The sequence below is a fragment of the Talpa occidentalis genome, unplaced genomic scaffold (assembly GCF_014898055.3).
Source record: "Talpa occidentalis isolate TD23 unplaced genomic scaffold, MPIMG_talOcc4v2.1, whole genome shotgun sequence".
NCBI lineage: Eukaryota > Metazoa > Chordata > Mammalia > Eulipotyphla > Talpidae > Talpa > Talpa occidentalis.
Genome location: NW_026555331.1, coordinates 106600225 through 106628184, shown reverse-complemented (window position 1 = coordinate 106628184; position 27960 = coordinate 106600225). Strand labels below are relative to the sequence as shown.

Below are 27960 nucleotides of genomic sequence, written 5' to 3'. Positions count from 1 at the left end.
CAGGGCCCAAACCCTGATGCTGGGTTTTGCTTTGCTTACTTTGTCTTACTTGAACCCACGTAGTCCACAAGAGCACCAGGGACGATGAGATGTCCAAGCTGGTCTGACTCTGCTGTGGAAACCAGACTGTTTTACACCCCTAAGCAAAACACCCACATCATCCTATCTTGTTGGAGCTTTTTATTCCACATTATTGGTCATAAAATGAAGGAAAGTACAGGAAGGCAACAGAAAGCATTCAGGGACATGAGCATTTAGGTTCATATACAATTACTCTGTCAGCTGGGGTCTTTATTTCTAAAAGGAATCCTAGGGAAGATGAATTCAAAATCGGAAGAGAGTTTTGCCAAGATCAATCACCCTGGCCAGCATTTTCCTTTATAAACAGCCTTCCACCCTCCTGAACTCAACTAGCCAAGACAAGTATAGTCCTACAACACTAGAGCCCGAAGGAAACATAGAATGAGCCCATGTTCTTATTTTTATAAATGAGGAAACAAAGGGTGTGGGGATAGGGAGGAGGTGACATGTGTATGATCACACATCTGGCCAGGGAGGACACCGGGCTAGAAACTTCTCCTCCAGCCAACTGATTTTAGAATAATTCATGCAAGGGAGAACCTGGGCATTTCTAGAGTCTAACACCCATTCTTACACTTAGAGGAGCCAAGCTGCACTTTCAGAAGTATGTCTGTGAGAGCAAATAACTAAGGAATTTTCTGAGAGAAGGGCCATTTGGAGCCATGCCTACCTGGCCACAGTCCAGTACCCAGGATCAAGTGAGGACTGGAATGCTTGACACAGCCCTCCACTCAGTGCCATCTCTGAGAACAGCCTTACTGAAACCCAAGAACCACAAATTCGGTTATGTCATACACACACACACACACACACACACACACACACACACACACACACACACACACCCTGAGCCATGCCGATCACAGCACTCTCAAATCTAATGTAACAATCTAGGGAGAACTATTCACTTGGAGAAAGAAACTTGCTCTTCATGGAGTAATGGAACTTATCACCATTTGCAGATTTAGTCTTTAAATGTCATTGTTTACTGAGTAGCAATAACAGGGAGGGAAATAGCGGGGAATTGCTGTGGTGTTGTCATAGAAAGACTATCGAATTCTAATTGGTGCCACAAGATTCCCAATTAGGAGAGAAAAAATGGAGTCCTCGTCTATCAAGTTAAAGCCCTAGTTTAAAGGAAGAGTGGAAAATTACAAAATCACAGCTACAGCATCCAAACAGTCATAGCCATGTCTCAAAACACATCAAGTATTAAAATTTGAATCTTAAGTCAGTATTTCGTGTCACCTCATCCTCCCTCTCTCCCCATATCCCTCCCCCAGAACCCCAGGCCCAAGACTGCAACCACAAAGTTAGCTGATGGTCTTTATTCCTTGTTCCTCATTATCAATCTTCCAGGACCAGACAGTTCTCGGGTGTAAAAAAGAGGCAAACATCACCAAGTTTGGAAGGCTCTTTAATAGCAAGCGGATGGTAATTACATTGTTGGATGAGATCCTCACTCAGGGGAGGGAGGAAGGAGCAGATGTGGACAGGGTTCAATAAAGGGTTTTTACACTGCTGGAAGCGTCTAAGGAAGGGCAACAAGTTTTGGCAACCCATTTCACAGTTTTGTAATTTACAAGAGATTTCTCTGAAAGGAAATATAAAGGCAAAGAAAGCATCCACACCCTGCATGAAACATTTCTTGCCTAAAAAACAAAACAAAAACTGTTCCTTGCTTTTTCGTCTCATGTAGATGGCCAATACACAGATTAAGACTGGTTCACAGATAGTTTCTGATTTTCCCTAGAATAGACCATTTATTTTTCCCTCTAAAAAGCTAACATCTGTTCAGAGTATTATCTGTGTCTTTATCTGCCTAACTATTAGAAGATACTTAATAAAAAAGGAACCTTAACAAAAATACGAGGAAAAAAAAAACAGGAAAAGGCAGTTTTTACAAAGAACAGACTGCCAGCTTTCTCTGCAGAATTGAATAACCTAAAAACATTGCTCAGCAAATTAAATGTTTATTTTTATGTGGCCTGGCACGCACTTTTAAGTGCCAGTGCCCCTCAGCCTTACAGTGCTTTAACTGGGGTTTCTAACAAAAAAATGGTCATAGGTCCTCTACTTACATAACCCAAATTTGAAGAAAAATAACCAAAGACAACATATTATTGAGCAATTTGCCCAATGGGCATGAGCTATAGATATCTTACCATGGACACCGTGTTGCCATGGACACCAGAGGCTACTGGCATTCTGGCAAGTTTTAGAATTATTTTGTATAAAATGTGAAAGACTTCGGCCTTTCATGTCATTCTTGGCATAACAAAACCAAGGTAACTGATTGGATCTTTATGAAAAAGGATTTACTTTTTAACTCTTAAGAAATTTTGGCTTCACTGGTAATCTGAAGACTAAGCAGTTGGCAATGGCATCTCTTTGGAGTTAATACTCAATAAAGGGAAGAGGGACCTGTGATCCACTTGAGTTTTAATTGTGCTCTTTCTACAATCCTGAGCCAGGTAGAGTAAGGAGGCTCGGCCCTCTGGCCCTCCGGTCATCCCTGACCCACGGTTCCCTCTACAGCCAAAGGCCAGATCAAGTTTGGGCCCTGTTCTGCTGCCAGGTGACTGAAGCCCTTGAGATCTGTCGGCACTTTGGAAAGTGGCTTCTCTGGCTCAGAGTGGTTTATCCAGGGGAAAAAAACACCACTAGCTTTGTAAAACACCCATTGTCTCCATGGCTGGGACTTCTTTTAATGTCACAAAGCCATCTCCAATACGCCTCCCAACACACGTGCAGTACCTTTAAGGAAAGTAGTCTCCTGGCAAGTTTTTCTGTGCTTTACATGCCTGCCTCCTGTTAGAGTAGGGCCCGACCTCTCAGACTCCCTTACTCATCTCCTCCCAGCCCAGGTTAAGTCCTGACCATCCCTACGTGCCTCTCAAATCATAGGAAATCAAATCTGTTCATTCCAGTTCCCCCACTTGTAGATTTTAATACGCATAGCAGATTCCTGAAATATAAATTCTGACGGAGTTCTGATATCACAGCTCCCCGAGGTCCACACACTTTGTGCTCTTAAGAAACAGAAATGATATTCAGAGACATAATTGTGCAGGAAAATGGCTTCTGCTTAGATGTGAAATATAATAATAACTGAGACAAGGAGATGTTCACTTAAGTACACTGGAAACCTAATTCTGGCACCAGGACACAAAGAGAATTCCTAAATTAGAGACTGTTTTATGTTTCAGTCATGGGTAAAAAGCACTATGTGCTGCTATGAGCTTGGGGACACCCCAGTGTAACTAAATCAGATGGTGGCAGGCACTGTGTGGGTCTCCCTGCCTTCTCAACTCTGTGATTCTCTCTCAAGACCCTGAAGCCTGCTCCGTATCAGGCAGAGAAAAGTAACCAGGCAGCCATAAGAAAAATACCTCTGCAGTTCACTCAACCCAGGATCAGGTTTTGCATCGTTATCAGAGGTGTGAAGTCACAGCTGGCCCACAGTGACCAACAAGCAAGCAGTCATTCTGCCAGGTGCACACATGCATGTGTACACACACACACACACACACACACACACACACACTCTTATTCTCTATTGGATGACCTGGCCAAAGAGTAATAGTGATCATCTTTCACTCTCTTCCACTTATTCTTGAAAATGTCCCCCCTTTTGGTTAAATTAAACTTAGTCTGTTTCCAAAGCCCCAGTCTGCCAGCACACAAAGAAAAGCTATGCCTTCCATAGGCACAGCATGGGCACTGGGACAAGAATGTTCTCCTCTTCTAGGGCCTCATTTTACCCTTTCCTAAAGAACAGCATGTCAGCAGCTCCTTGGGTTTGGGCCCAGTAGACTTGGACACTCAGACCACCAGAAACATGTTCTGTGTGCTCCTATGGCCAGGAGCCTCAGGATAGCACCTTGGCAAAATTCAAAACATACCTCCTTGCCATTTTCCTACAAGTTTCCTTGATTGTTGCTCTTCATACACAAAATATCATAAGGCAGTTATGGAAGGATAGTGGTTAAAGCTGGAAGACCAAACACCCTTGTTTCTGGCAAATTAAGTGACTTGCCCATGGTCACGCAGTCATTGGCAGAATCAGACTAGAAGCCAGGTCCCTCTCCTAATTCCTGGCTCAATGTTTCTCCCACTGGGCCACACTGCCTCTTGGTTAGTGTGTCTCTGTGTTTATGAAAGTCAGGAACTTGTCTAGTCATGGATTCATTTCCATAACAAAACCACAGCTGCCAGACTCACTAGTGACCTGGGGAAGCTCTGCACGCACTCGGCTCTAATAAAGAACCCCCAGAGCAGGTGGGGTGAGTGTGCGCACATGTACACTCGTGTAAATGAGCATTGGAGGGAATGTGTACCTGGAAAAAAGGGAGTTTTAGAGAAAACAACCCAATTTGCTAATGCTTTTGCGGATGTTGCTATGAAAATAAGTAACACATAGCTAGGTGATACCCTACACAGGAGCAGAACAAAGACCAGTTTCTCTTCCGCCCACTGAATGGCTCTCTCAGCTCAACTTTCAAAACAGAGAACATTAACATAATAACACCGATATGTATTTGGTCAAAGTCTAAACATTTTTTTGATAAAATATATTTCATATTAATGATGATTCCATTTTTCAAATATATGTAAATTTCAATTTTAAGCCTCCACATATAAAATTCCAGTTTACCTTTGAATGGAACAAGCTAGTCAAGCTTATTTCAGTTGCGGGAGTCATTCTTGCCTATTGTAAAAACAGATGTGACCCAGCCTGGGTGATGTCTACAGACGGTACAGCTCACAGTCACCTGCACTCAGGTATGGAGCCAATCACCACACAGGCAAGGCAGCAAAGCACCGAACTCATTAACCCCACTGGACAAAATACCAAGGTTTGCTTTGTTAACAGGCTACTTAGAAGGAAATTCATTTTACTTGAAAGGAACCTTTAATGTCTTTCCAAAAAAGAAAAAATGTAGGTACTTAAACACAGATGGAAACCACTATACTATTATACCCCATGACTTCAAACCTCAGTACACTGTTTTACCACGAGTAGCCTCCGCCTTCACAGCACCAATCGATTAAAGAGAAAAGGTTGAGATCATCAGATTTACACCGACATGCCTGGAAGATATACAAGACTCCCACAAGCTCTATGGCCTCTGCTGCTGCTGTTTTGTTTTTTAAACCCAAAACTGTGATGACTTTTAATCAGGCATGTGTGTGCATGTTAAAAACAGCCTCCCCCAGACGCTATGTTTAGTCAAGTGTTGTAAAAGAGGTATTCCGCACCCTAAACTATTAGAACCAGAGGCGGGCAGGTCCAAGAAAATGAACGTTTTAAATAATTCCATGTTAGCGTCACAAAGGGTTTCCCCCATTAGTATTTGTTGGCTAAATGATGACAGCACGATTTCCAGTTATTATAGCAGTTGTTTCTGTGAACTGTCTTGAGTATTATGCTCATTAAAACTTCCTCTCTGAAACAAAGTAACCCATAAAAGATTCCCACTTTTGTATCACTTTAAAAATTCACTGTCATTAGGTTCATCAAAGTGTTTGATTACAATTTTTCAGTAAATTATACAGTGGGATCCTTTTTTTTTAAGGAATAAAAAGATTAAGAAAGTAAAGAAGGATTTATCATTAAAAAATTTCATACTGGTTTATTTTTCTATTAAATTTATCTATGGCTTGAAAGTTTAAGTGGCACTTGGACTTAAGATGTTTTCATGATTTAACAAGTTGCCATATGATTATAAAGAGAGAAGGTAAATGCCTCTCATTTCATATGTGGGACAGATTATAAACATTTCAAAGAAATCAATAATTTATGTCTTTCACCCCGTTTATATTTTCTAGACTTTAAAAGTGGCTTTGGAATTAGCATGTTTTCAAACAACCGAACATGCAAGTAATGTTTATACCTAAGTTGAACCAGTTGCTACATGTGTAGGTAACCTGGTAAATAGCAGAACACTTAAAGGCTTCTTGCTCTCCCCATCCCAAACTAAGTGATTGATTATCCTCTCCTGCCCTTGGATTTGCACTTGTGCAGCTTAATGACTAGATATTAAAACTCATGCTTTATAAGCAAAACCGTTCACTTACAGACACTTAAAGGTACATAAAAAGTGCAGACTGCATTTCTTCTCTGCCATGCTTTCCCTCAAAACATACCCTTAATACATTCAGAGTTCTCTACATTCACATAAGCGAATGTTAGTTCCCCAACATAAACTCAAGAGAGAACAGTCAGCCACAAAATGGACTCTAAATTCAAAATGGTAAAGGCTACCGACACAACTCCATAGAAATCCACTGAAACGGGAGTAAAATTCAGTTATTTCTGAGCAAAGGTCATCCCAGATATTTTGTGGTTGTTAAAAAGGTATTTCATTTTAATTTGGATGCTGGGAGTCAGGCGTCCTGTTTCTTCGAAGTGCTAATGCAAAATGCTAACCCAGGAGCACCGACCCCACCTTGCAGACCCAGAGGCTCCCTTTGCTGCTTAGGTGGGAGCCTTCAGAAGTTTACTGCTGACTGACACCCATTTGGGGGTGGTCCGCCTCTGGCTCCTCTTCTTCAACATCTGCACTGTATTCTTCAAAGGCGTCATCATCTGCATCAGGAAGTCCCAGTAGCTACAGCAGAGAGAAGAGAAACTGTGAGATGAGCATCAGGGCTGCGGGCAAGAAGATGGTCCAGGAATCTACCTGATGCTAAAGTCCTAGCAGGACTCCGTGTGGCAGCTATGGATTTCCCATGGGGTTTAACTACCCCCAACCATTATAAAGTTATAACCAGAGGCCTAGGTTTTATTGGGAAGACTGATGGTTCTCTGCTTTTAAGTCTAAACAAAACACCATGTACCTCGCACTGAGGCACAAAGGTATAATCTCTATGCACATGCACGTGTGGAATGCTAGCAGCACCGCAATGGGTAGTTCTGGATCTATTCCCTTTTGCATTTCCCCCTTGCTACTGTTTATCGCATACATATAAAGAGAAATGACTAAAGTCTTCAACAACAAAATAGTTAAATTATGGTATATCTGTAAGACGAAGTCCTATATAGACACTAAAAATAGTAATTTTGAATCATTTAATATTATAAAAAATATGCTCCTAAGAGAAAAAAGAGCATAATAAAAATTGCATTTTCATTAGGATTCAGATTTCCTTAAAATTTATACACATAGGCATAAAAGAAGACTTCAATGAAATACATCCAAATGCTGAGTATTTTTTATACAGTGGGATTATGGGTAAACTTTTCCCTTTTTAATCTTTTTGTGTTTTCTGAATGCTGTATAATTATCACCAAGGAAATTCACAGTAAACATTTTCTCAAAGCACTGACTGGTCTTTGGTTAGAAACTCTTGCAGTGCCATTCACAAGGCCTGATCAATATGAACAAAAAGCTCTCACGCTGGCAGGGAGCCATGACCTTGGGTGCTCCTGGGCCTTGTCCGCCATCTCCCTGCTTCCATCCCATAGTGCCACTGTGAGATGGATAATCTGCCTGTGGCCAGAGGAGTTACCCACGTGGTGCCACAGACATCTCCTGTCTCGCCCGCTGCTCCCTTCAGCGGTGTATTTCAGTAGATCTGCCTGTTCTGCTCCCCACTGTGTCTCTGGTGAATCCTCTCACCCCCTGCACCTCTGGCCTACACCCCAGTTTTGTATGCATAAATTTTAAAAAATACAATGCAATAGTCTTCCCCTGATTCTTATATATTCGAAGACTCCAAGTGGATGGCTGAAACTGCAGACAGTACAGAACTCATATATACTATGTTTTCTCCTGTATATACATACCTATGATGTTTAATTCATAAATTAGGCATAGTTAGAGGTTAACAACAATAATAAACTAAAGCAATTACAACAATATACTAAGAGTTACATGAACACAGTCTCTCCCTCACTTTCAAAATATCTTCTTTCATAGAATATTTTCAGACTGTGGTTGACAGTGGGAAACTGAAACTACAAAAAGCAAAACTTTGGATAAGGAGGGGACCATCATATGCAAGAGGGGACCATCATATGCAATGTTAATGTCTACATTTATGAGTGTGTACAATTTGGAAGTGCAGAGATGAGAAGCGCTAGAGCTAGCTGTATGTAAATCATACAGATTTGCAACAATCTAGCAGTCCCACTTCTGTCTCCACTGCCATCTAAGATGACTAAGTTTAATTTAGCGTCTGGATCCAAATTTTAACAGTCAATAAGACATATCAGCGACAAGAGTAGATAGAGACTGGTAAGAATCCTGGAGTCCTTGCTTTTATGGCACCCACATCTTTAAAGGAAAAGGCGACAAGCAAAAAAAAAAAGCCTGCTTACATTGAAATTATTTCTGATCATTATAATCATTCATTCCTATTTCAGTAAATTTTTTTCAATTGACCGAGAAATAAATCTTAATGCTCAGTCTGCTCAACATTATGGGCATTTCCAGGGTCTTGCTGTCCATAAAGCTCCTTTTGAACAACCTGTGATCACATAAAAAGGCTGGAACTCCCCCATCCAAGCAGGGTTGTACTTGAAAGGGAACGATGCCAAGCCTTGAGAGTTAAAGTTCTTCAGACCCAAGAGTATTGATTATTTGTAAGCTAATTCTTTTAGAAAGTGGTGAAAACTAGTTGAGGCCACATTTCATTGGCATTTACCATCTGCTGTCCCTGGAGGTGGCAGGCACTCAGCACAGCAGGCTGCAGTGTCTTTACAAAAGAGAGGAGGTGTGTGTGCCTTGGAGAGCACGGTCAATCAGCAAGGGTTTTGGTGCTTCCAGCAAGTGCCCTGTGGCCCTGGTCAAGCTCTCCCACAGGATCCTTGGAAGTACCAATTTTTAAATCTTGCTGTATATATCATTCACGCAGGGATCTACCTAAAATATAGATTCTGATTCAGTGGGTGACAGGTGGAACAGAGATTCTGTACTTCTAATAAGCTTGCAGGTAATGGGGATCCTTCTGATCCAGGATCCACACTCTGAGTATAGAGATTCTAAAGCATTGGGAGACTTTGAAGCCATTTCTCTCAGTGACCCAAGATACTGGTGGTATAGAAACTCCTGATCACTCTGTCCTGTTGATACTAGAGAAAAAAGAGGTAGGGGGGTAGGATAGCTTTAAGACCCAGGGGTCTGAGTAGTAGGAGACCTCTTACTTTTAGGGGCTACTGCATTTTCCAAAAAAGACAAGGGTTTGAATGTGTCATAATATGAACGACAAAAAAAAAAAAAAAAATCAACTTAAATTGTGAGCATTCGATGTCTTATTAAAAACCACATGTGGGGTCTCCCTGGTGGTACAGGGGCTGAGTGTTGGGTTGCAAAGCTGCCTGCAGCCTCTGCAGTATCAGTTTGATCCCCGGCCGCCAGGCGAGGGTTCCACATGGCGTGCAGACCTCCTCTGCTGCCCGCTGCTCCCCTCAGCAGTGTACTTCGTCAGTCTGCCTGTTCTGTTCCCTGTTCTGGCTCTGGTGAATTCTCTCAACCTCCCATGCTTCTGACTGTACCCAGTGCTTGTATAAATAAATAAATAAATCTTTAAAAAAACAAAAACAAAACAAAAGCCACATGTGTGTCTAATGTTTTCTGATCAGACTACCCAAATCATGGGGACAGCTTCTCACAGGTGGCTTCCTTCTCTTCCTTCAGGCATTGATCATACTCTTCAGAGTAGACACAAGAACTGGACTTTTTCTGGGTCACCAAAAGCTTTTCCTATGGGATTTAATCCCTGCTACTCAGCTGTTAGTCACAATGGAAAGATATCATTCTTGTTCATGCTCTTCAGCTAGAATGAGGGGAGTTTTCCTGGTAGAAGTGTTTTTGTTTCTTGAGAGAATAAACATGGGGTCACAAAGCGCACCAGGGAAAGATCAGGATCAATCTGAGTGAGAAAATATGGGGACCAATCCAGATAGGGTCATCAAAGCAACATTAACCAAAACAGCACACAAGCTGACAGCAACTGGTGCCCACGACCCTGCTAGGCACAGTGACGGTGAGAGGAAGGAGAGTAACATCTAGGAAAATGAAACTGAGAAGATTATTTCAGGGCGAAGACAAGGTTTGGGTTTGTAGCTACACAGGAAATGTTAGGCTCTCTTCTGAATTTTTTTTTTAACCAGTAATAAGTCTATCAGTCATTACTTAAGCTATTAAAACATTGAAGGGAAAAAATGACCACCATGGTTTGGACCTATAACCACTACTTTATTAGCTAGTTCAATCATGTGAAGACCAGCAACTGTCATGCTGAGGGTCACTTAAACAAGAAAAATGTAAGATTCCAACAATTCTCCATTTCATATTTATCAAAGTCACTGGTGGGCGTCTCTGATGCCATTATTGACCGCACTCCACAGATAAACCCACCTGCCCGCGGAGGGCAAGAACAGCCTGCATCACACCATTTACCTATGACATCCCAGAGGGAAGGGGAAAAAACTAGGTACAAGTGAGGCAGCCACAGGAGTAAAGCAGAATGTGGGTCACTCTGGGAGTGAGGCTGCCTGGCTGCATCCACAGTCACTCATCTACCCGGAAAGCATTTCCTGAGACCAGCCACCATACAGAAAGTGAGATGAACATCAGCAGGGCTTCAACAGTTCTGTGTTCTCAGTCTGATTTTGAAAGTTCCCCACAGATCCACAAGACTGGGAAGCAGGTATGACCCCATTTTAAGTTGGGGACACTGAAGTTGAGCAACCTGCCAGAAGCCACAGGATATAAGAGCCAGGCAGGCCAAGGCAGGCTGAGCCACCTCCCCTGCTAGGGTGAGGGCCTAGGGACTCTGAGCAAGGGGCTTGGATGGGTCTTTCTGGACTTTCTCCTTGACCGGTCCCCATTGAACACATCCAGCTCCTGCCATTTCTTCAAGTTTGGCCTTGTCAGAAGGCTGCAACCTGCTAACATCTGATAGTCCTTCTCATACATTTTACAGAAAATAGTTTTTAAAAAATAGCTTCTGATTATAAGTGCCTTCTGTAAAATCACAGGAAATATGGAAAAGAAAAAACAAAAATCACCTATGATCCTGTCATCCAGAGTCTCTCTGGTCACATACCTCGAAGAGATCTTATAACACTGGCATCTAACATAGGGAGTGAAATGGATTAGTTACTCAATGAATGGTTTTTCTGCCAAATCCAATGTTGATTGAACTTTTGACTTACCCCAACAATATCTTTTAAAAAATCCCTTACTCTAGCCTGATGGTGTGTTAAGCATGTGTTATAGTCACTTGAGTGTTTTTCCCTTTTCACCAAAAATCCAAGGGTCCCACAAAACAGTACACTAAATGCTACTCACTTCTCAAGAGTATTTTCCCCCAGTGTTCTTACTCCACCCATATCAATGTCAACTTTATGCAGCGTTTATCCTTACACTAAGTACCCAACAAGAATTACATCATTTAATCTTCACAGCAACCCTAAAGTAACTATGTTTTCCTAAATTTACAAATGAAGAAACAGAGAGGTTAATTAACTTGGTTAAGGTAACACAGCCAGCAAAGTGTAGAGCTGGGATCTGAATCGAGACAGCCTGCTCACAGAGTTAGGGTTCCCCATACTATAGTATTCTGATTCCACAAATTGGGTTAGGAGACCACAAACAGGTTCCCACAGTACATGCTCACAAATATCCTCTGAGAAAATATTTCCCCAAAGAACCAATGGGGCATAGTTAGCAGAGCAGGGATGGGGGCTCAGCCTCCTTCACTTATTCTGCATCGTATCTAGCCGAGCGCCTAGCCCACAATAACTGCACTGTCTTGCAGCAGGGGGTTTCTCTGTATGTTTTCCTGGCTGTCTATTCTACCAGGAAGTCAGTTCCTTGAGGGCAAGAACTGGGTGCTATGCCCTGCTATCACCCACCAAAACAGAGTTTTGGAAAGTAACAGATGATCCACGCATTCTGTTGAAATGTGCTGAAGAAGTAGAGGGAAAGAAGAGCCTTTAGAGGGTGAAAAAGAAAAAGTAAGTTTTTTTTTTGTCTTTTCAAATCTAATAGCAGATTGGGGGGAGGGACTTTGGTCATGCCATTGTTTCAGTGGGAAGAAGGCAAACAAGAGAAAGCACAGTACAAAGCTGGCACTGCCAAAGATACAGAGCATGAAGGGGCTGCTCAGCCTTGCCAGCAGCATGGCTGAGAAAAGGCCAAAGACAGATGCCACTCTTGGGTCCTTCATGCAGGAGAGCACAGGCCTCAGCTGAGTCAATGGACTCTGCTTAACTGAAGTCCCAAACACAGCAGAAAGCTGTCAACAGATAGGCCCTTATCTTTCTAGAGAGACTGCGGTGGTCAAGGGAAAACAAAGATTCAAAGCCAGGGACCAGATAGTTTCAAGATGAAGGCAAAAATATTCATCTTGCGGTTTTTCCAACTGTAAACAAAAAGCAGCTGCATAAACTGCTCAGCTCACCACAAATTTTCAGGGAAATGATGTGCTGTAGTTTACCTGCTTGATAATGTTGTAGCATTTGGGTGTGTGTTTCTTCAACAAATACTTTCAACAACTGCAGTAAAACTCCTGTGTCTTATTTCTGAAACCAAAGCTCAAACAGATGAACAGCAGCCATGAGAAGAAACACACTCTTCAGAGGAGATGACAAAGGTGTTTGCCTGAGCCTAATACTCATGCTCACAGGGGCTGGGGCATATTCTGATTCAGAAACCCAAAGCCCATAAGCACTTCACCTTCACGAGCCCTGAGAAGTTGCCTCCCAGTTGCCTCTCCCCGCAGGACAAAAAAACAAAACTAAAAACCCCACCAGAGGGCACCCAGCACACAAAAACTTCCCCCATCAGAGGGAGCGCAGGTCGAGGTAAAAGTCTCACCTTGGGAGCAAAATGCCTGCTCAGAACTTAAGGCTGCTTGAGAAATGAACCCTGGCTGCCTAATAACATTAAATCAAATCTGTGTGTCTCTTGAAGAAGCTTGAACAGAAAGGAAATACCCATCTGATCCAACTGCTTCCAGCTATGTATCTGGAGCCTTTGGAGTGCAGATTCTCTTCCTCCCCCTTTTTCATGTGACTGTCTGGTTCCCAAAATACAGCCACAGCCTCAGTAAAGAAAAAGAGCAAAATGAGTTCTGAAGGAAACTCACCTTCTCTAGTTAAGCCAATTCTGCAGGCATTTTGCTTGCCACCATAGCTGATGTCCACATCAAGGGTGCCAGGTGGCAGGCTAATGAAGACAATCCCTGCAAGCAAACCAGCTGCAAACAGACTATCATTTACTAATAGTTTTCTCTGGTTAAGATTTGGGGAAATCAGGGCCTCCCTGATGGCACAAGGGGTTAAGTCTCAGCACTATGAAGCTATTTGCAGCCACTGAGGCATGAGTTCAATTCCTGACCAGGGAGTTGACCCACATGGCACAGCAGACTTCTCCTGTCTCACCCGCTGCTCCCCTCATCAGTGTATTTCAGTAGATCTGCCTGTTGTGCTCCCCACTCTGTCTCTGGTGAATCCTTTCACCCCCTGCAGCTGTGGTCTATACCCCAGTTCTTGTATGCATAAATAAATACATATTTTTTTAAAGATTTGGGGAAATCAAATTTTCAAACATTTCACCTACCTTGGTGTCTCTATTTGGATGTCTAATAGGCACTTCCAACATTGACATGTCCCAAACTGAGCTCCTGACAGTGTCTTCCCCCACTCTTCTTCCTGCAGTTCTTCCCGTTAGTAAATGAGATGCCTTTGCTGCACAGACAGGAACTTTGGAGTCATCTTTGTCTTCTCTCGCTCTCACACCCCACCTCCACCAGCAAGTCTGGTTGAATCTACTTGCACAGCATCTTCAGACTCCACTCCTTTGTTCTACCCCCACTGTGCTCACCCTGATCCAAGCCTCTGGGTCTCATGTGGGCGACAGCAACAGCCTCCAGGCTGTTCTCCCTTCCTCCCTTACAGCCCATTCTCAACTCGGTGTTAGGAGGGAGTCTTCCAAATGTAAAAGCAGATCCCCCTGTGTTCAAACCACCCAAAAGCACCCCAAAGCTTCAAAGAAAAAGCCCAAGTTCTTCTGTGACCTACAAGACCCCTTAAATTCCTTGCACTCATCACCAGCCCCCCACACCAACTCTATTTAGGTCACACTGGCCCCTGCTTATTTCCTTCTCCTTATCACTAAGGCATCATATGCTGTACTGATTTCTTTTCTCTCTCTCTCTCTCTCTCTCTCTCTCTCTCTCTCTCTCTCTCTCTCTCACACACACACACACACACACACACACACACAGAGTAAGTTCTGTGAGGTTAAGATTTTGTCTGTTTGACTCAAGTAATAGGAACAGAGCAGGAAGCACCACCAAGTGCCTAGTGGGTACTTGCTAAATAGATATTAAATGAATGGCAGCGGGAATGACAGTATTTTTAAGCCAAACATCTCTTTTGAATGAACCAAGCTGACTTAGAAAATCAACAAACTGGAAAAATGAATTGTTTGGATGAATGAAACATCAGAAAGAGTGATAAAAGTCACTGAAATTCCATTTTGTATAACAGTAGGTTAAATAATTGCAAACAACTCTTTCCATGATAACTAAAAATACTAGATGAAGTAAGAAAAAAAATGCCTTTTTAAATATACTGAAGACTTAGGACCTACAGTAGTAAATCTAACATCAAAGTTGCTTTTGTCCTGAAGGTATTAGCCAACCTAGAGGAAGCAGCTACAAATTTTACTGCATCCTTGGCCTACTCTAAGAGCTAAGGGAAACAAAGTCAAACTCAGGTCTTCCAAAGAAACAGACTGTGATAAGCCATCCCAACTATAAGCAGAGACCCCAAAAATCTACACCATTGCTATGATCTGAAAATTTGTGTGCCCCCTCAACCAAATTCACATGTTGAAATCCTAACCACTGAGGTGATGCTATTAGGAGTTAGGGCTTTTGAGAGGTGATTAAGTCCTAAGGGTAGCATCTGAATGAATGAGGACCTCAAGATAATCTCTTTCACCTGCCATGTGAGATGACAGTGAAAGATGACTGTCTGTCTAGGACGGGGGCTCTTACCAGACACCAAATCTTCAGGCACCATGACTTTGTATTTCCCAGGCTCCAAAAGTGGGAGAAACAGATGTTTGTTGTTTATAAGGCTTCTAGTCTACAGTATGTTTTTAGAGTATCTGAATGGACAAAGACAGCTCTCCAGACAAGGATGAAGTGGAAGAAATCAGACCTGCGACTCTGGTTTTTCATCACTTGGAGAGTTCCAGTGACCACAAACCTTCAATTGTCAAAAGTGGTCTCAAACTGCTAAGGCCCCCAAGCCCAGGCAGAAGCTAATAAAAACCTTCTTAAGGTCTCCATTCATTCCTGTATTTAAATTTTCAAATATAATAACCGGCACATATAGATAATCCAACGCACAAAGAAACAAGATACCACAGTGAGAATCAGTTGAAACAAAAGACAACAAGGCAGACTTACAAACCTTGACATGCTGAAATATCAGACACGATCTACTATGCAACGAAGTCTACTATGCTCAGAGAAATGACTGACAAGTTTGAAATATTCAGCCAAGAAATAGATTCTATTTTAAGATTAAAAAAAATAAATAGAAATCCTAGAACAAATCCCAATGAATATAGATAATCTTCAAAATAAGGGTAAGTGCTCATTTTACGTGTTTATCAGCAAGAATGAAAACAAACTGTTAGCCACAGACACACAGGTTCCTACATCCTAAGGGATGAGGAGGATGCAAGGATTCTACAAGAGAGTTCATTAAAAAGAGAATAGAACCATGCCCAATCTCATCTCTCTCCATTCCCACAGGCATGGAGGTGCATCCTTTTATAGGCTTTTGGCCAAATATATGCCTCTCTATTATAAGAGACCCTCCATAACACTCCCAAACATTTTGGTTTGGAACCACTCTACTGGGTGAGAACAGGGATACTCAGTTGTCTCATAGTGGCTCTTCCCACCCTATCAGAGATTCTCAACTCAAGTGATGCTAGAAATAACCATCATCCCTGCAACAAACAGCTGTGTCACATCCCGTGGCCCCTCCCTTCCCGCCCTCAGCCTCCCTCCAGTAGCTGCTATCTCTCAGCCACAGGGCAGACAAGAGAAAAACAATTAGTCATCCCAGGTTTTGCCCACTTTCTCCACAATCCCTGTTATTCAAAACACAATCACTATAGAAAAAAAAGATGTCTTTAGAAGCCAAGCAGGCACCTACAGGTCTGAAAGACTTGAAGACTTTTTCCAAGACTTCGTGGAGCGTCTTCTTGCCGCAGGAGGAGATGTAATCCTGTGCTAGCTGCAAGAAAGGCAGGCAGTCCTCGCTCTCACTCCACACGTGCTACGTGCCCACGGGCCAGGAAAAGGAGAAAACAAAGACATACAGTATTACACTCAGTGTAAAACACAGAAAGCCAAGGATTTTTTTTTTCAATTATGTGAATTTGAAGAAGGCCTCCATTCCAGAGTAAAGTTCATATATTCATTCTTGATTTGTTTGCACTGAAGGGGATCAGAAAATGCACACCCTACAGAAACCCCCAAGCTCTTGGTCCATAATCTCACCTGTTCAGTTCCCCACCAGGTCTGCTCACACATAGTACAAGGGGCAGTGGGACCCATGATTTCCATTGTTTCCCTTCTGGTGCAGGGGAAGGAGGTTTTACAATAGGAAGGAGGAGAAATCAAGAGCCTGCCTGAGCCTTAACTTTGCCTCAACTGTGGCTGAAGGATTAATTAAGCATAGTCTGTAACCACTAACTTGGAACAAACCATTCTTTGCCCAGATTAGCCTGTGAGTGGGGTGATGATAAATTTACTTCAAAATGAAATGAACTGAGGCGAGAACACAGAAAAATCATTGGGAAACAAGGCTTTCTGCAAGGTCACTTCCCCTTAAAATGCTTTATGAGGATATCACACCCCAAACATCACCTCAATGTTAACACACCCCCCGAGGAGACTGGTTTTAGGTTTTGTGTTGTTGTTGTTTGCTATGTGAAGATATCTACTTTAGCACATCTTTAAGACTAGGCAAGTCTCTCCCACATATGTTCACAGATCTAGAATAAGCCCATGAAACAGGTTTGAGACTAGATGGAGAAGTCCGCTGCTCTGCATTTGAGCACGGGAGGGGCACTGGGCTAATGGGAGAGGAACCATCAGGGTATTTGTCTAGATTTGCTGTTCAGGAGGCCGATGAGTGACAGTTCAACACCGGTGAAAACTGTTGGAACTTGGAAGAAAGAAAGACACTTGGGAGATTACAGCAAGAAGCAGGGCTAGGCGGCAGGAGGCAGGTCTATGTGGAGGATGGTTCCTGGCCAGCACACAGTCGCGCCCTTCTACTACAAATTAATTATTAATTATTAATTATTCGTATCACACCCGGAAGTGGTATGCCTGTCATTCAATAAGCACAGTATGCTTCTGTCATTCTCATTTTTGCAGAACTTCCAGGAACTAGTCTATAAACTTAAAATACTGCTCATCCAGGAGAGAATAAGTAGGCGCTAATGTGCCATCTTTATGCCTCAATTATCTGTTTCACAAAGGTCCATTTCCCACACATGCCGCCCGTATGCCAACTGACTTCTAGAGCCGTTTCTGCCAGGTCCTAATAAAGATAACTTCTACACTGTTTAACTTTAGAGAACAGCTCAAACACGATTCCCCATTAATTAGTGACCTAAAGTTGTTGAGCTGCTGAAATGCCATTTATGTAATAGCCTCTTAAATTGCACAAATGTGTAATAGAACAAAGTACTTTTATGTCCATTCTCATACTTGATTCTTAATCAGAACAATAAAGTCCCACTTTCATAAAAGTTCTGCTCAGTTCCAGTGTATTGCAAATTATCCAAGTTAAAGACAGTATTAACATCTAAGAACACACAACAGGAAGCTTTAAGCCTGCCCTCAGACTTGTGAAGGTTAAACAAAAAGTAGGAAGTTTAATAAGTGTCTGGCTGGCACACACGGGTGTGCAACAATCCATGAACATAAGTAGCCTCTTTTCCTTTTTTGTATTCGAGGGAGGATGGGGTTTGAGAGGTTGGGCTTTCCACTGGCCCCCAAGGCTAAGGTCACATGCTGAGCAAATCAAACACCCAGTGTGACTTTACTGAGAATACTGTTCCAATGTTAGGTTACACAGTTGGCCCTTGAATAGCATGGGCTGGGGGTGGGGGAGAGAGTTGGGGCTAAAATCTGAGTATAACTTTTGACTCCCCCAAAATGTAGTTGTAGCCATCTCTTGGTATCTGCAGGGGGATTAGTTTTAGCACCCTCTCCTCAATTCACAGGTGTTCTAGTCCCTCAGAGCTGGGCTCCCCATCCAAAGTTGATTAAATGTATGAATGTGGAATCCTGGGATTGAAAAGAATTGAGTATCAGTGAACCCATCTTCTAATCTATTTTGTTCACAGGTCAACTTATAGTTCATGCAGAAGTAGGTAGACCTATGAAAAAGTTGTGTACCTGCCTTTTTTTTAAAGTGCATTTTGGGCCTCCCCGGTGGCGCAGCAGTTGAGCGCTGGGTTGCGAAACTGCCCGCAGCCTCTGCAGCGCCGGTTCGATCCCCGGCTGCTCCCCGGCCACCGGAGGAGGGTCCCACATGGCGCGCAGACCTCTCCTGCCACCTGCTGCTCCCCTCAGCAGTGTACTTTGGTCCTTCTGCCCCGCTCTGGCTCTGGTGAATTTGCTCACCCTCCCGCGCTTCTGACTGTACCCAGTGCTTGTATAAATAAATAAATAAATAAATAAATAAGTAAATCTTTAAAAAAATAAATAAATAAATAAAAATAAAGTGCATTTTGGCTTTAGGGCCTCCCTGGTGGCACAGGGGGTTAAGCACAGCACTATGAAGCAAACCACAGCCTCTGCAGCATGAGTTCGATCCCCAGACAGGGAGCTACACACATGGTGCAGCAGACATCTCCTGCCTCGCCCGCTGCTCCTCTCAGCAGTGTATTTCAGTCAGTTTGCCTGTTCTGTTCCCCACTCTGTCTCTGGGAATCCTCTCACCTCCCACACCTGTGGCCTATACCCCAGCTCTTGTATGAATAAATAAAAACTCTTAAAAAAAAAAAGTGCATTTGGCCTTTAGATGACAAAGTGAACTCAGGAAAGTATGTCACTGAAACAGTAACAGAACTGGCGCGTATCCCCTACTGCTTGGTCATCAGACAGCTTCATCAGCCAAGTGTTTCCAGGGCATCTCTAACCTCATGAGAAGACTGTTCGTTACTCCACTTTCATTGTTGTTGATTTATGAATATATCTTGGAGAAGGAAGACTTTATACCCACTAAGGGCCTTCTGTCCAGTCTGCCTAAATTTCTTTCATTTGGCTGATTGACTCACCCTGTTTTTGTGGGTTCAAAACAACAATTTTAGCTAAATCCCCGCCCACATGATAGCATGAGGGAGCAGGGGGTTTGGAATCAGACAGACCCAGGTGCACAAGGCCACTTAGAGACATCACTTATTAAAAGCTAATTGTTTCACATCCATTGTTTCTCATAACAAGAAGTATTCAGATTTATTTGTTGAATCTACTTCCTTCCAAAATTAATCAAGACAGTAAGCAAAGATCTGTAAAACATGAGATGAACTAAAAAAGAAATCTGTAGTTGGAAAAATAGAACAAAGGGAAAACACAACGGAAGGAAAATAAGATAAAACCAAATGAGATCAGGACAAACAACGCGGAATATGAGGGTCTGGCCACTGGCTGGGGTGGGTCCCAGATGTTCTACGCAAAAAAGCCCACACTCAGTGCCCTAGGCAGCGCCCACACATAAAATAAAGCAACAGCACGGGATGGGCAGGACTGCTATCTCACAGGAAAAATAGTGGGCTTATTCCATTCCCCAAAAAGGGATGGGCCAGAGAAACATCTGGCAGCAGGATGAACGCTCCTGGAAACAGGATCTGGGGTCTTGTACAAAGACAAATGGGGACTGAAGACCCAAAGTCCTGCTCCACAGGGCGTGGCTCTATGACTTCAACTTGGAAAATATTTTAAGCATGTGTAACCAAACACCCACTTGAACCATGAAAAAAGTATAGCAGAGATCAGAGAACCTCTGGCTGTGAACAATGTAACTGCCTGGCAAATAGAAATCTAGGTACAGAATGTAACAACCTCCCAATAGGGTAGAGTTAAACCAGATCACAGCCCTCGCCTGCTATAATAGGAGAAATGCCAAGGATAGGCTTCACAAAGAAGAGGAAGAATGCGGTCCTCAAGTTCCAGAACACATCACATTTACCTGGAGGCTTAAGAAAACACTGTTGCTGGGTCTTATCCTCAGAGTTTCCACTGAGGAGGGGCTAGGAATTTGCATTTCCAACTAGCTCCCTGGAGACTCTCTTAAAGAAGGTTCTGAGGACACACTTAGAAAACCACAGGCTGACCAAAACTTTAACTGACTATGCATTTGGGGTGAGGGAGCACTTTATAAATGTCATGTCATCACTGACTAAAGTCACTGCCAAGTGCCGGACAGCATGGGCTGCAGAATGACCCTGCTGTCCCTGCCCTGAGCAGCCTGCTCCTTTTCATAGATTTCTGTCTGTTAGGAGCTGAAGATCTCAGAGGAAACTTTGATTTTTAGAACATGCCATCTGTTTCCCTTCCTTCTGTTCTATTATTATCAAAGCCGGCCAACCTTAAGATAGTAGTACCACGCCATCTGCAAATAGGACAATGAGTGCCTTTCTGTTTTCTATAGTGGAGAGAACATTGAGCCTAACCAAAATGGTATGAGATCATTAAGGTATTAATCCTGCAAATATTTTTTGAGCACTGTCTGCTCCTATAGTTCTAACACTAGCAGAGATGGTGCTTGGCTGCCTGGTGCTTCGGCAGGACGGAGGTGACAGAGGAGTTAAAAACACACCCATTTCTCCTCCTTGAACTCAGTTGTCTGAGACCAAGGGCCGCGGCCAGGGGTCTCACTCTCACTGCAGTACATGGGTTTCGGTTGTCATCAGTAGCAGGGAAGTCCATTTCCAGCTGGCACAATTTAATCCCAAACTGACAGCTGTCCTCCTGGTAGAGGATGAAAACTACAAGCCATCTCGTGCCATCCCACGTATTTCTGTCCGCAATGGGAAAAGCATGGCTGGCCTGAGATTTCTATCAGACAGTGATCCACTTTACCCCAAGAAGGAAACTGGAGTTCTGAGAGGGGAAGCAATTTGCCTGTGGTCATATGGGGAGCAAGGAGCAAGGCGAGGATGTCACCAGAGACATGCATGTCTTCCATCTGAGCCTCAGCTCAGCATTTATTAGTCAGAGAAAACGGTAATTCTCACAGGTGTTTGTAAAGCGGACAGGAGGTGACTGCACACTGCCCCTTACCTACAGGTGCCTGGTAAATGCTTATACCCATCTACCTGAATTCATACTTTTATGCTCCTCAGGATTACCACTCCATCAATAAAAAGGGCCCTGTTTTTTTTCCTCCGAAATATTCTATTAATAGATGAATAATGCAGCCATTCTGGGAAGCTTTCCAGTCTATCACTATTCCTCATTTAATGCTCACAATAATAATGTAACATTTGTATGATTAACCCCATTTAACAGAAGAGGAAACAGGACAGAGTTTTAATTTGATAAGAAAGTGCTTCTCTCCATGAGGGCGCATATTGAAACGATGCATCTCATTTAAACAAGTTATAGTCTTCTTTCAGCAAACTGGTAAGACTGTTATTTGGTCACATACTCAAGAGACATACCTAGATGGAAAATGGGGGAGAAATAGAGACATAGGCACACACACATAGTCCTTCTGTAAGTAAAATCTTTTTATTTAATGTGATAACTGCTATCTTTTTGTATTGGTGAGGCTTAAATTATAAAAAATTTTAGATCCAAACAGGTTTTTGACAGGCTGGCAGAAAAGGCGGAACAATAAAGAAGTCTCTCTTCTCCCCTCCCTGAGTCACAAGTGCCCAGACACCAGGAAGGAGCAGGGTGGAGACCTTTGTTTAGAGCTTTTTACCCTGTCCCAGGACAAGGAGGGCAAGAGCTGGTGCTGCCATATCCAGCAGAGCAGGTCACACACACATGCATCCCTTGGTCTCTGGCACTTCAGTGGCTGCAATACCCCACTTCTCTGGACCTTCCAAGTGGGCAGAGAGGTAAGTTCCAGTTCCTTCCCTGTCGCACCCCTTGAGTCAGGCCATCCTGACCCTGCACTTGCAGCACAGACAGAATCCCAGCAGCTTCATTTTATCCCAGGACTTGACCTCATGGGCAGCCCATGGAGAGGCCGGAATGAAGGCAGCAGTTTGGGAAAGCACAGTGTGGACAGGATGGTCTGTGAGGTGAGGTAGGGAAGAGTGCATAAGGGACCGAGTTGCTGCCAAAGCAGAAGGAAAATAAAAAGTGCTTGCTCCTAGGCTTCGGGAGCTACTGCCAGGATCCTGCCCCTGGCACATTCTACATGATAGAAATGACAGTACCCTAGGCTTGGGTTCAAGTCCTGGCTCTGGAACTTCTTAGTGGAATAGGCCTAGAGGAGTCCCTTAAACTCACTGGCCTCCATTTGCTTGCCTATAAAAATGGAGATAGCAACACCCACCTCACAGAATTTGTGAGTCCCACAGTCTGAACTCGGACCTTGCTGTCATTCCTGTGAGGCTATGAGTTCAGTTTGGGCTATGGTTTAAATTGCTCTACTTAGTCATTAGCTGTAGCTAAAAGTAAACCTCACTCTGCTTCAGTTTTCTCCCATAATTACAGAGAGTACCTTGCAAGATTACTAAGATTAAATATGCAAAATGCTTAGAACAGTGTCTGAGACATAATAAGTTGTACCTAAATGGTAGCTGTTACAAGTACTATTATTGTTCCTTGAAGTTGTCTTTCTTGAAATTTAACATCGTCTTCTACACTGGACTGTCATTCATTCTCACCGTCATGGATAGAGCACCAATCACATGTCTGACATTGTTTCAAGTGCTGGGACACTTAGAATGAATAAGACAAGATTTCCGCTCTCATGGAGCTTATAGTCTGGTGGAAAAGGTAGAAAATAAACATGAGAACATTAAGAACTAATGAGCACTATAATAACAATAAAAGGGTTTGAAATAAGGTTTCTCCTTGGCCTGACTGGCATAAAGAAGTTAGTGTGTAAACATGTGGGAAAAGAATTTTCTGCAAAAGAACAACAAAGGCAAAAAGACTGTGAGGCAGGGATAAGCTTGGCATATCTGAAGACCAGAAAGGCCCTCATGCTGGAAGACAGTGAGCAAAAGGGAATTATGGCTCAGAATGAGGTCAGAAAGGGGGCAGGAGACAGATCTTGTGGAGGCTTGAAGTCAGAGCTTAGTTTTGTTCTAAAAGGTGGCAGGAAGTCAATTTAGGAAAGATGGGGTGTGATAGGGATATGACCTGTGTATTTTAAACAGATCCAGAGTGATTGCTATATACAGACGGTTTGGGACGGAAATAGGGGTCATAAGCAAGAAGACAAATTAGGAGATAAGATGAAAAATGACGTGGCTTAATTAACCTAGTGTGATAGCATGGGGGTGGAAAAAACAGTTGGTACTGTGTATATTTTAGAGATAGCATTGACAGAATTTTGATGGACTGGATGCAGGAAATAGTAGAGTGGTTTTAAGGAGGTCTCTTAGATTTCTGGCTTAAATTAGATGGATAGCAGGGACACCATGATAATAAGATGGATTAATGTCTACTGGACACCTAGTACAGTCATGCACTGTTCGCAAACAAGCCTGCCTTTAACATCATCAGTCCATTTTTAGGCTCTGTTCTCAAATATGCCTGCTAGGGAGGTATTAATATTATTTACAAATGACAAAATCATGCACAGCAGGATGAACTAATTCCTCCCCAAAACACACAGTTAGACATGGGGAGTTGGGTGCAAACCCAAAGGGCCCATCCCCAAAGTCTGTAGTCCTAATCACCATTTTATACTACCTCTTAGATGAGTGGAATGACCCCAGAAGCACAGACACCCTATTTGTATTGTAGGTAGTGCTGGCCTGCCGCACAGCAAGCCCTTAACAAGTTTGTTGAATGAATTAAGTGAAAACACCTTGTAAATTGAGAAACACTCCATAAATATTAACAAATTCTTCAGATTACAGGAACCCTGTTCATCTCAAATTTTTTCTAACACTTAACAGATCTTCCTAGGAAAAGGAAATGAACAGAGGTAGGACACTTACTTCATGGCTGAATTCCTTGAACTTAGAGGCAAACAGTAGCTTGACAACCTGGCCTGGAATGGCTTCAAAGGGAGGTTTAGGCTAAAGAAACTGGTGGCTGTATCTTGCCCATTATGGTGTCCAGAAACGTTGAGAATGCTCCAGTGTTCCCAAGAAACTACTTTTTCTTCTATCTTCCTTTCTTACCTATTTTATTTAATTGTCAGTGAATGAATACTTCTCAAGCTTTTTACTCATACAGGTGGGAAAACATTTAAAATATGGTGGATTTGAAAAAGTCCAGTATGAATAGTCTTTCTGAATGATGATCTGATCTATATATTCAAGGCCAGAGAATAGCTCTGCAATTTCATGCACCCACTTCTCCCTAGAATAATTTCTTTGGGTATATCTCCAGAAGTCCCAGCAGGAAGGCTGTGTGGAATTTTCCCCATAAAATTCAAAACTGTGGGCTATTCTTACACTGCTTCACATACTGAGGAGGAGGACAGGACAACGACAGACTAAGGAAGTGAGGGCTAGAAGAGACTTGTAATCAGACTTTAAGATCTTACAGTTAGCAGTTAGCAGACACTTTACACTATATCCCTGAGGCCTTCTCACACTTTTACAAAGGAGCAAATCCCTTTTTAATGAACCTCCACTCCTTCTATTAATGAATAACATTAATTTATTTATTTTAACTACAGCTAACAGTGTTCTTACATATATTTATAGCTTACTTGTTCCCCATTAAATACCTCTAAGGGAAACATTCTGATTAACCCTAGGGGAACAAATGGAGTTTTTTTTTTTTTTAATTTTTTAAAAAAGATTTATTTATTTATGCATACAAGAGCTGGGGCACAGGCCAGAGATGCGCAAGGTGAGCGGATTCACCAGAGACAGTGGGGAACAGAACAGGCAGAGTGAATGAAATACATTGCTGAGGGGAGCAGTGGGCAAGACTGGAGAGGTCTGGTGCACCATGTGGGCAGCTGTGGATTGCTTCACAGTGTGGTGCTTAATCCTTTGCACCACCAGGGAGGGCACCCCCCTCCTTTTTTTTTTTTTTAAAGACAAGTTCTAAGCTCTGGGAAACCTTTGACTCAAATCTGTGGAGCCCTTGCTGAGGCGAGGCCTGTTGAGTGCTTTATCTACCCCCATTACCTAAGTGTTGGTATTAGACCCATTTAAGGGATGCGTAAACTGAGTGATGAGGAAGGGATTTGACCAGAGTCTCACAGCCACAACTCAAATCTGGCTGTTACCCAAGGTCATCCCTCTTCTAAAGAGTGAATGGATGGGACCCAGGAAGGTTCTGTGGGATGGGGTGGAGCTGATGGGAGGGGCATGCTTTATAGAGAAGCCATTCACAAACCTTCACCTCTCCGAGGCTAAAAAAGGCGTTCTTGCAGTCCTTAAGTCCTTTCCTAACTTCCTGTGGGTGGCAGGGGTGCACATGGCAGGACTGGACCCAGCTTTGCCTCACCCCCACCTGAGGAGCCAGCGCCAAGCAGCGCCTGGGTGCCGCCCCACCTCAGTCCGCAGGGGTGGCAGCAGCGCCAGCTCCAGGCTCAAGCCAGCGACCACACAGTAACCCGAGCTCACAGTCGCCTCCATCTTACATTTGGGACCATTATATTTTCCCCGTTCTTACAAACAGTTCACAGAGCGCGATCCCCACCACAACGCCCCTGCCCCTGCATCTCCTCCCTAAATCGCCACCGCCAAGATCCAAAGTGGGCGTAGGATGCAAAGTCGAAGATTTGGACCCGGCAGTTCCAGGTCCGGGTCCCTCAGAAAGACGGGCATGGGGTAGGGTGGGGTGGTTTGGATATGTGTTTGGGTAAGGGAGGGGGTTCCCTCTCATCTGGAAGAATCTAAGGGCTTTGGCAGGGCTGCAGCCACCACCTTGGCCGGACAGAACCCTCCGGGCCCCACAGACATCCTTCGCTGCTCACAGAGAGCAATGGAAGCACCGGAGAAAAGGGGGATAGGCGTGCCAGTGTGAGTGTGTGTGTGTGTATACGTGTGTGCGCGCGCGCACGCGCGTGCAATCATTTTTAAAATCCGGGGTGTGATTCCGCAAAGAAGGTCCAGGAGATGGGGCATCGCCAGTGTGGACAGAGGCTTTGTGTCCAAACAGGCAGCACAGGGAACAACGCTGGGGGCGGAGGTTCCTTCGGGCGGGGACGACTCAAGGAGTTGTGTCTGCGCTTTGGCCGGGGAACTGGATTCCTCAACCGGACGGGACGCCCGGGTGCAGGAAGCTCCAGGTTCCCGACTCCGGACCCAGGGAAGGGTCCGTGTACCCCAGCCCGGACCGGTGCGACACGGGAAACACCCCCCGGGGATGCTCCAAGCCGAGCACCGCGCACTGGCTGCAGCCCAGCTCCTAGCATCCTAAGGGGGCCCCTGCCTGCCGCTCACCAGGTCCCACCCAGAGCGCCGACACCGCGACGCCGGGCGGGGGTACTTCCCCGGCGGAGCTCCGAGCAGCGGGTTACGCCCCCCACCCCCAACCTGGCATCCCACAGCCTCCCCAGCATGCGGGAGCGCGGGTGCAGGGAAGCGGCCGCGCATCCACACTCCCGTGCGCTGCAGCGGTCCCTCCCCCAGGCACTCACAAAATTGTCCCCGCAGCCGTTGTCCGGACACAGCACGTAGAAGGAAACGCCGGGGTCGGCGTAGAAATCCATCCTGCGCTCGGTCTCCTCGGTGGCGATGAGCTCGAAGGGCGTGTTGGAGCACCATTTCTCCGCAACGTCAGCCAGCTGCTGGAAATCCATCCTGGTCCGCCGCGCCCGCAGCTCGCTCAGCCTCCTCGCGCGCCGCCCGCCGCCCGCCCCCTCCGCCTCCCGCCCGCCCGCCCGGCCACCCTCCCCTCGCCTCCCGCGCCCCCCTTCCGGCGGGCCGCGCGCGGGCCTGCGGCTCTCGGGCAGGCGGCACGGCCGGGCAGCGCGGGCTCCCGTCGGCCCCGGCTCCTCCCGGCGGGGACTGTTTACATGCTGTGTGGAGCCGGCGGGCGGTGGCCAGGGACCGCGCGGCGCCGCGCCCGGCCCCTCCCCGCCCCGCCTTCCCGCCCGCCCCCTTTCGGGCCGCCGGGGAGGCTGGCGCCGCCGGGCGGGGAAAAGGCTGCGGCGGGGCGGGGCGGGGCGGGGCGCGCGGGAGGGGCCGGCGCTCGGCGGGCGCCTCGGTGGCCTCCCGGCTTTTTCAGAAACCCACGCGGAGCATCCCCCGGTCCTGGCGGGCCCGGAGCCGCCCCGGCCCGTGACGTCACGGCCCCCAGCCAATCACGGGAGCGCGAGCCGGGTGTCGAGGCCTGCGCGCCCGGTGACGTCACGGCGCCGGGCCGAAATCCGAGACGCGGCGGGCTACCCTGAAATCCGCAAACTCCGCCGGAGCGTGGGTTAGCGCGCGCCCGGAGTTGGGGTGGCGGGGAGCGGCTTCCTGAAGGCGCCCTAAACGCGGGGGCGCCCACGGGATTGTAGATAACTTGGACCTTGTCTGAGTTGGCAGTGGGGGAACTGAGAAAATCTAGGAGAAAGGGTTTTTCTTTTTCCGAAACCAAAGTCTTGTCCTCCGATTGATGTAAAGAAATGTTTCCCATAAATACAGTTAGTGGACACCGGTATAAATATCCACTTGGAAGGGAAGATAAAAAGCTTTGAGGGATTTTTTTTTGTGTGTTTACTGTAAG

At 44.8% G+C, this 27960-nt stretch overlaps 1 protein-coding gene across 2 annotated transcripts; it reads right to left on the bottom strand.

Annotated features, from left to right (window-relative positions):
- Positions 1-1383: 1383 nt before the first annotated feature.
- Positions 1384-27518, bottom strand: MTURN (maturin, neural progenitor differentiation regulator homolog). Of its 2 annotated transcripts, XM_054692450.1 has the most exons (4): positions 27486-27518; positions 26888-27034; positions 16280-16402; positions 1384-6695 (listed from the first exon to the last, which is right to left on the bottom strand). In XM_054692450.1, exons 1-4 carry the CDS (start codon positions 27492-27494, stop codon positions 6585-6587), a joined length of 390 nt encoding a protein of 129 aa, XP_054548425.1. In that variant the 5' UTR covers positions 27495-27518; the 3' UTR covers positions 1384-6584. The 2 variants fall into 2 exon arrangements, with proteins under 2 accessions (XP_054548425.1, XP_037365695.1); XM_037509798.2 differs by lacking the exon at positions 27486-27518 and having other exon boundaries at positions 26888-27092.
- Between the last annotated feature and the right edge of the window lie 442 nt (positions 27519-27960).

Bases quoted from the DNA above. Each gene is read 5' to 3' on its own strand.
- MTURN (XM_037509798.2), bottom strand. From the start codon at position 27,049: ATGGATTTCCAGCAGCTGGCTGACGTTGCGGAGAAATGGTGCTCCAAC. The intron at 16,403-26,887 runs GTGAGTGCCTGG...GTGGGCACGTAG, and splicing joins ACGGCTGCGGGGACAATTTT to CACGTGTGGAGTGAGAGCGA. The intron at 6,696-16,279 runs GTAGGTGCCTGC...TCTCTGCTGTAG, and splicing joins TCTTCAAGTCTTTCAGACCT to CTACTGGGACTTCCTGATGC.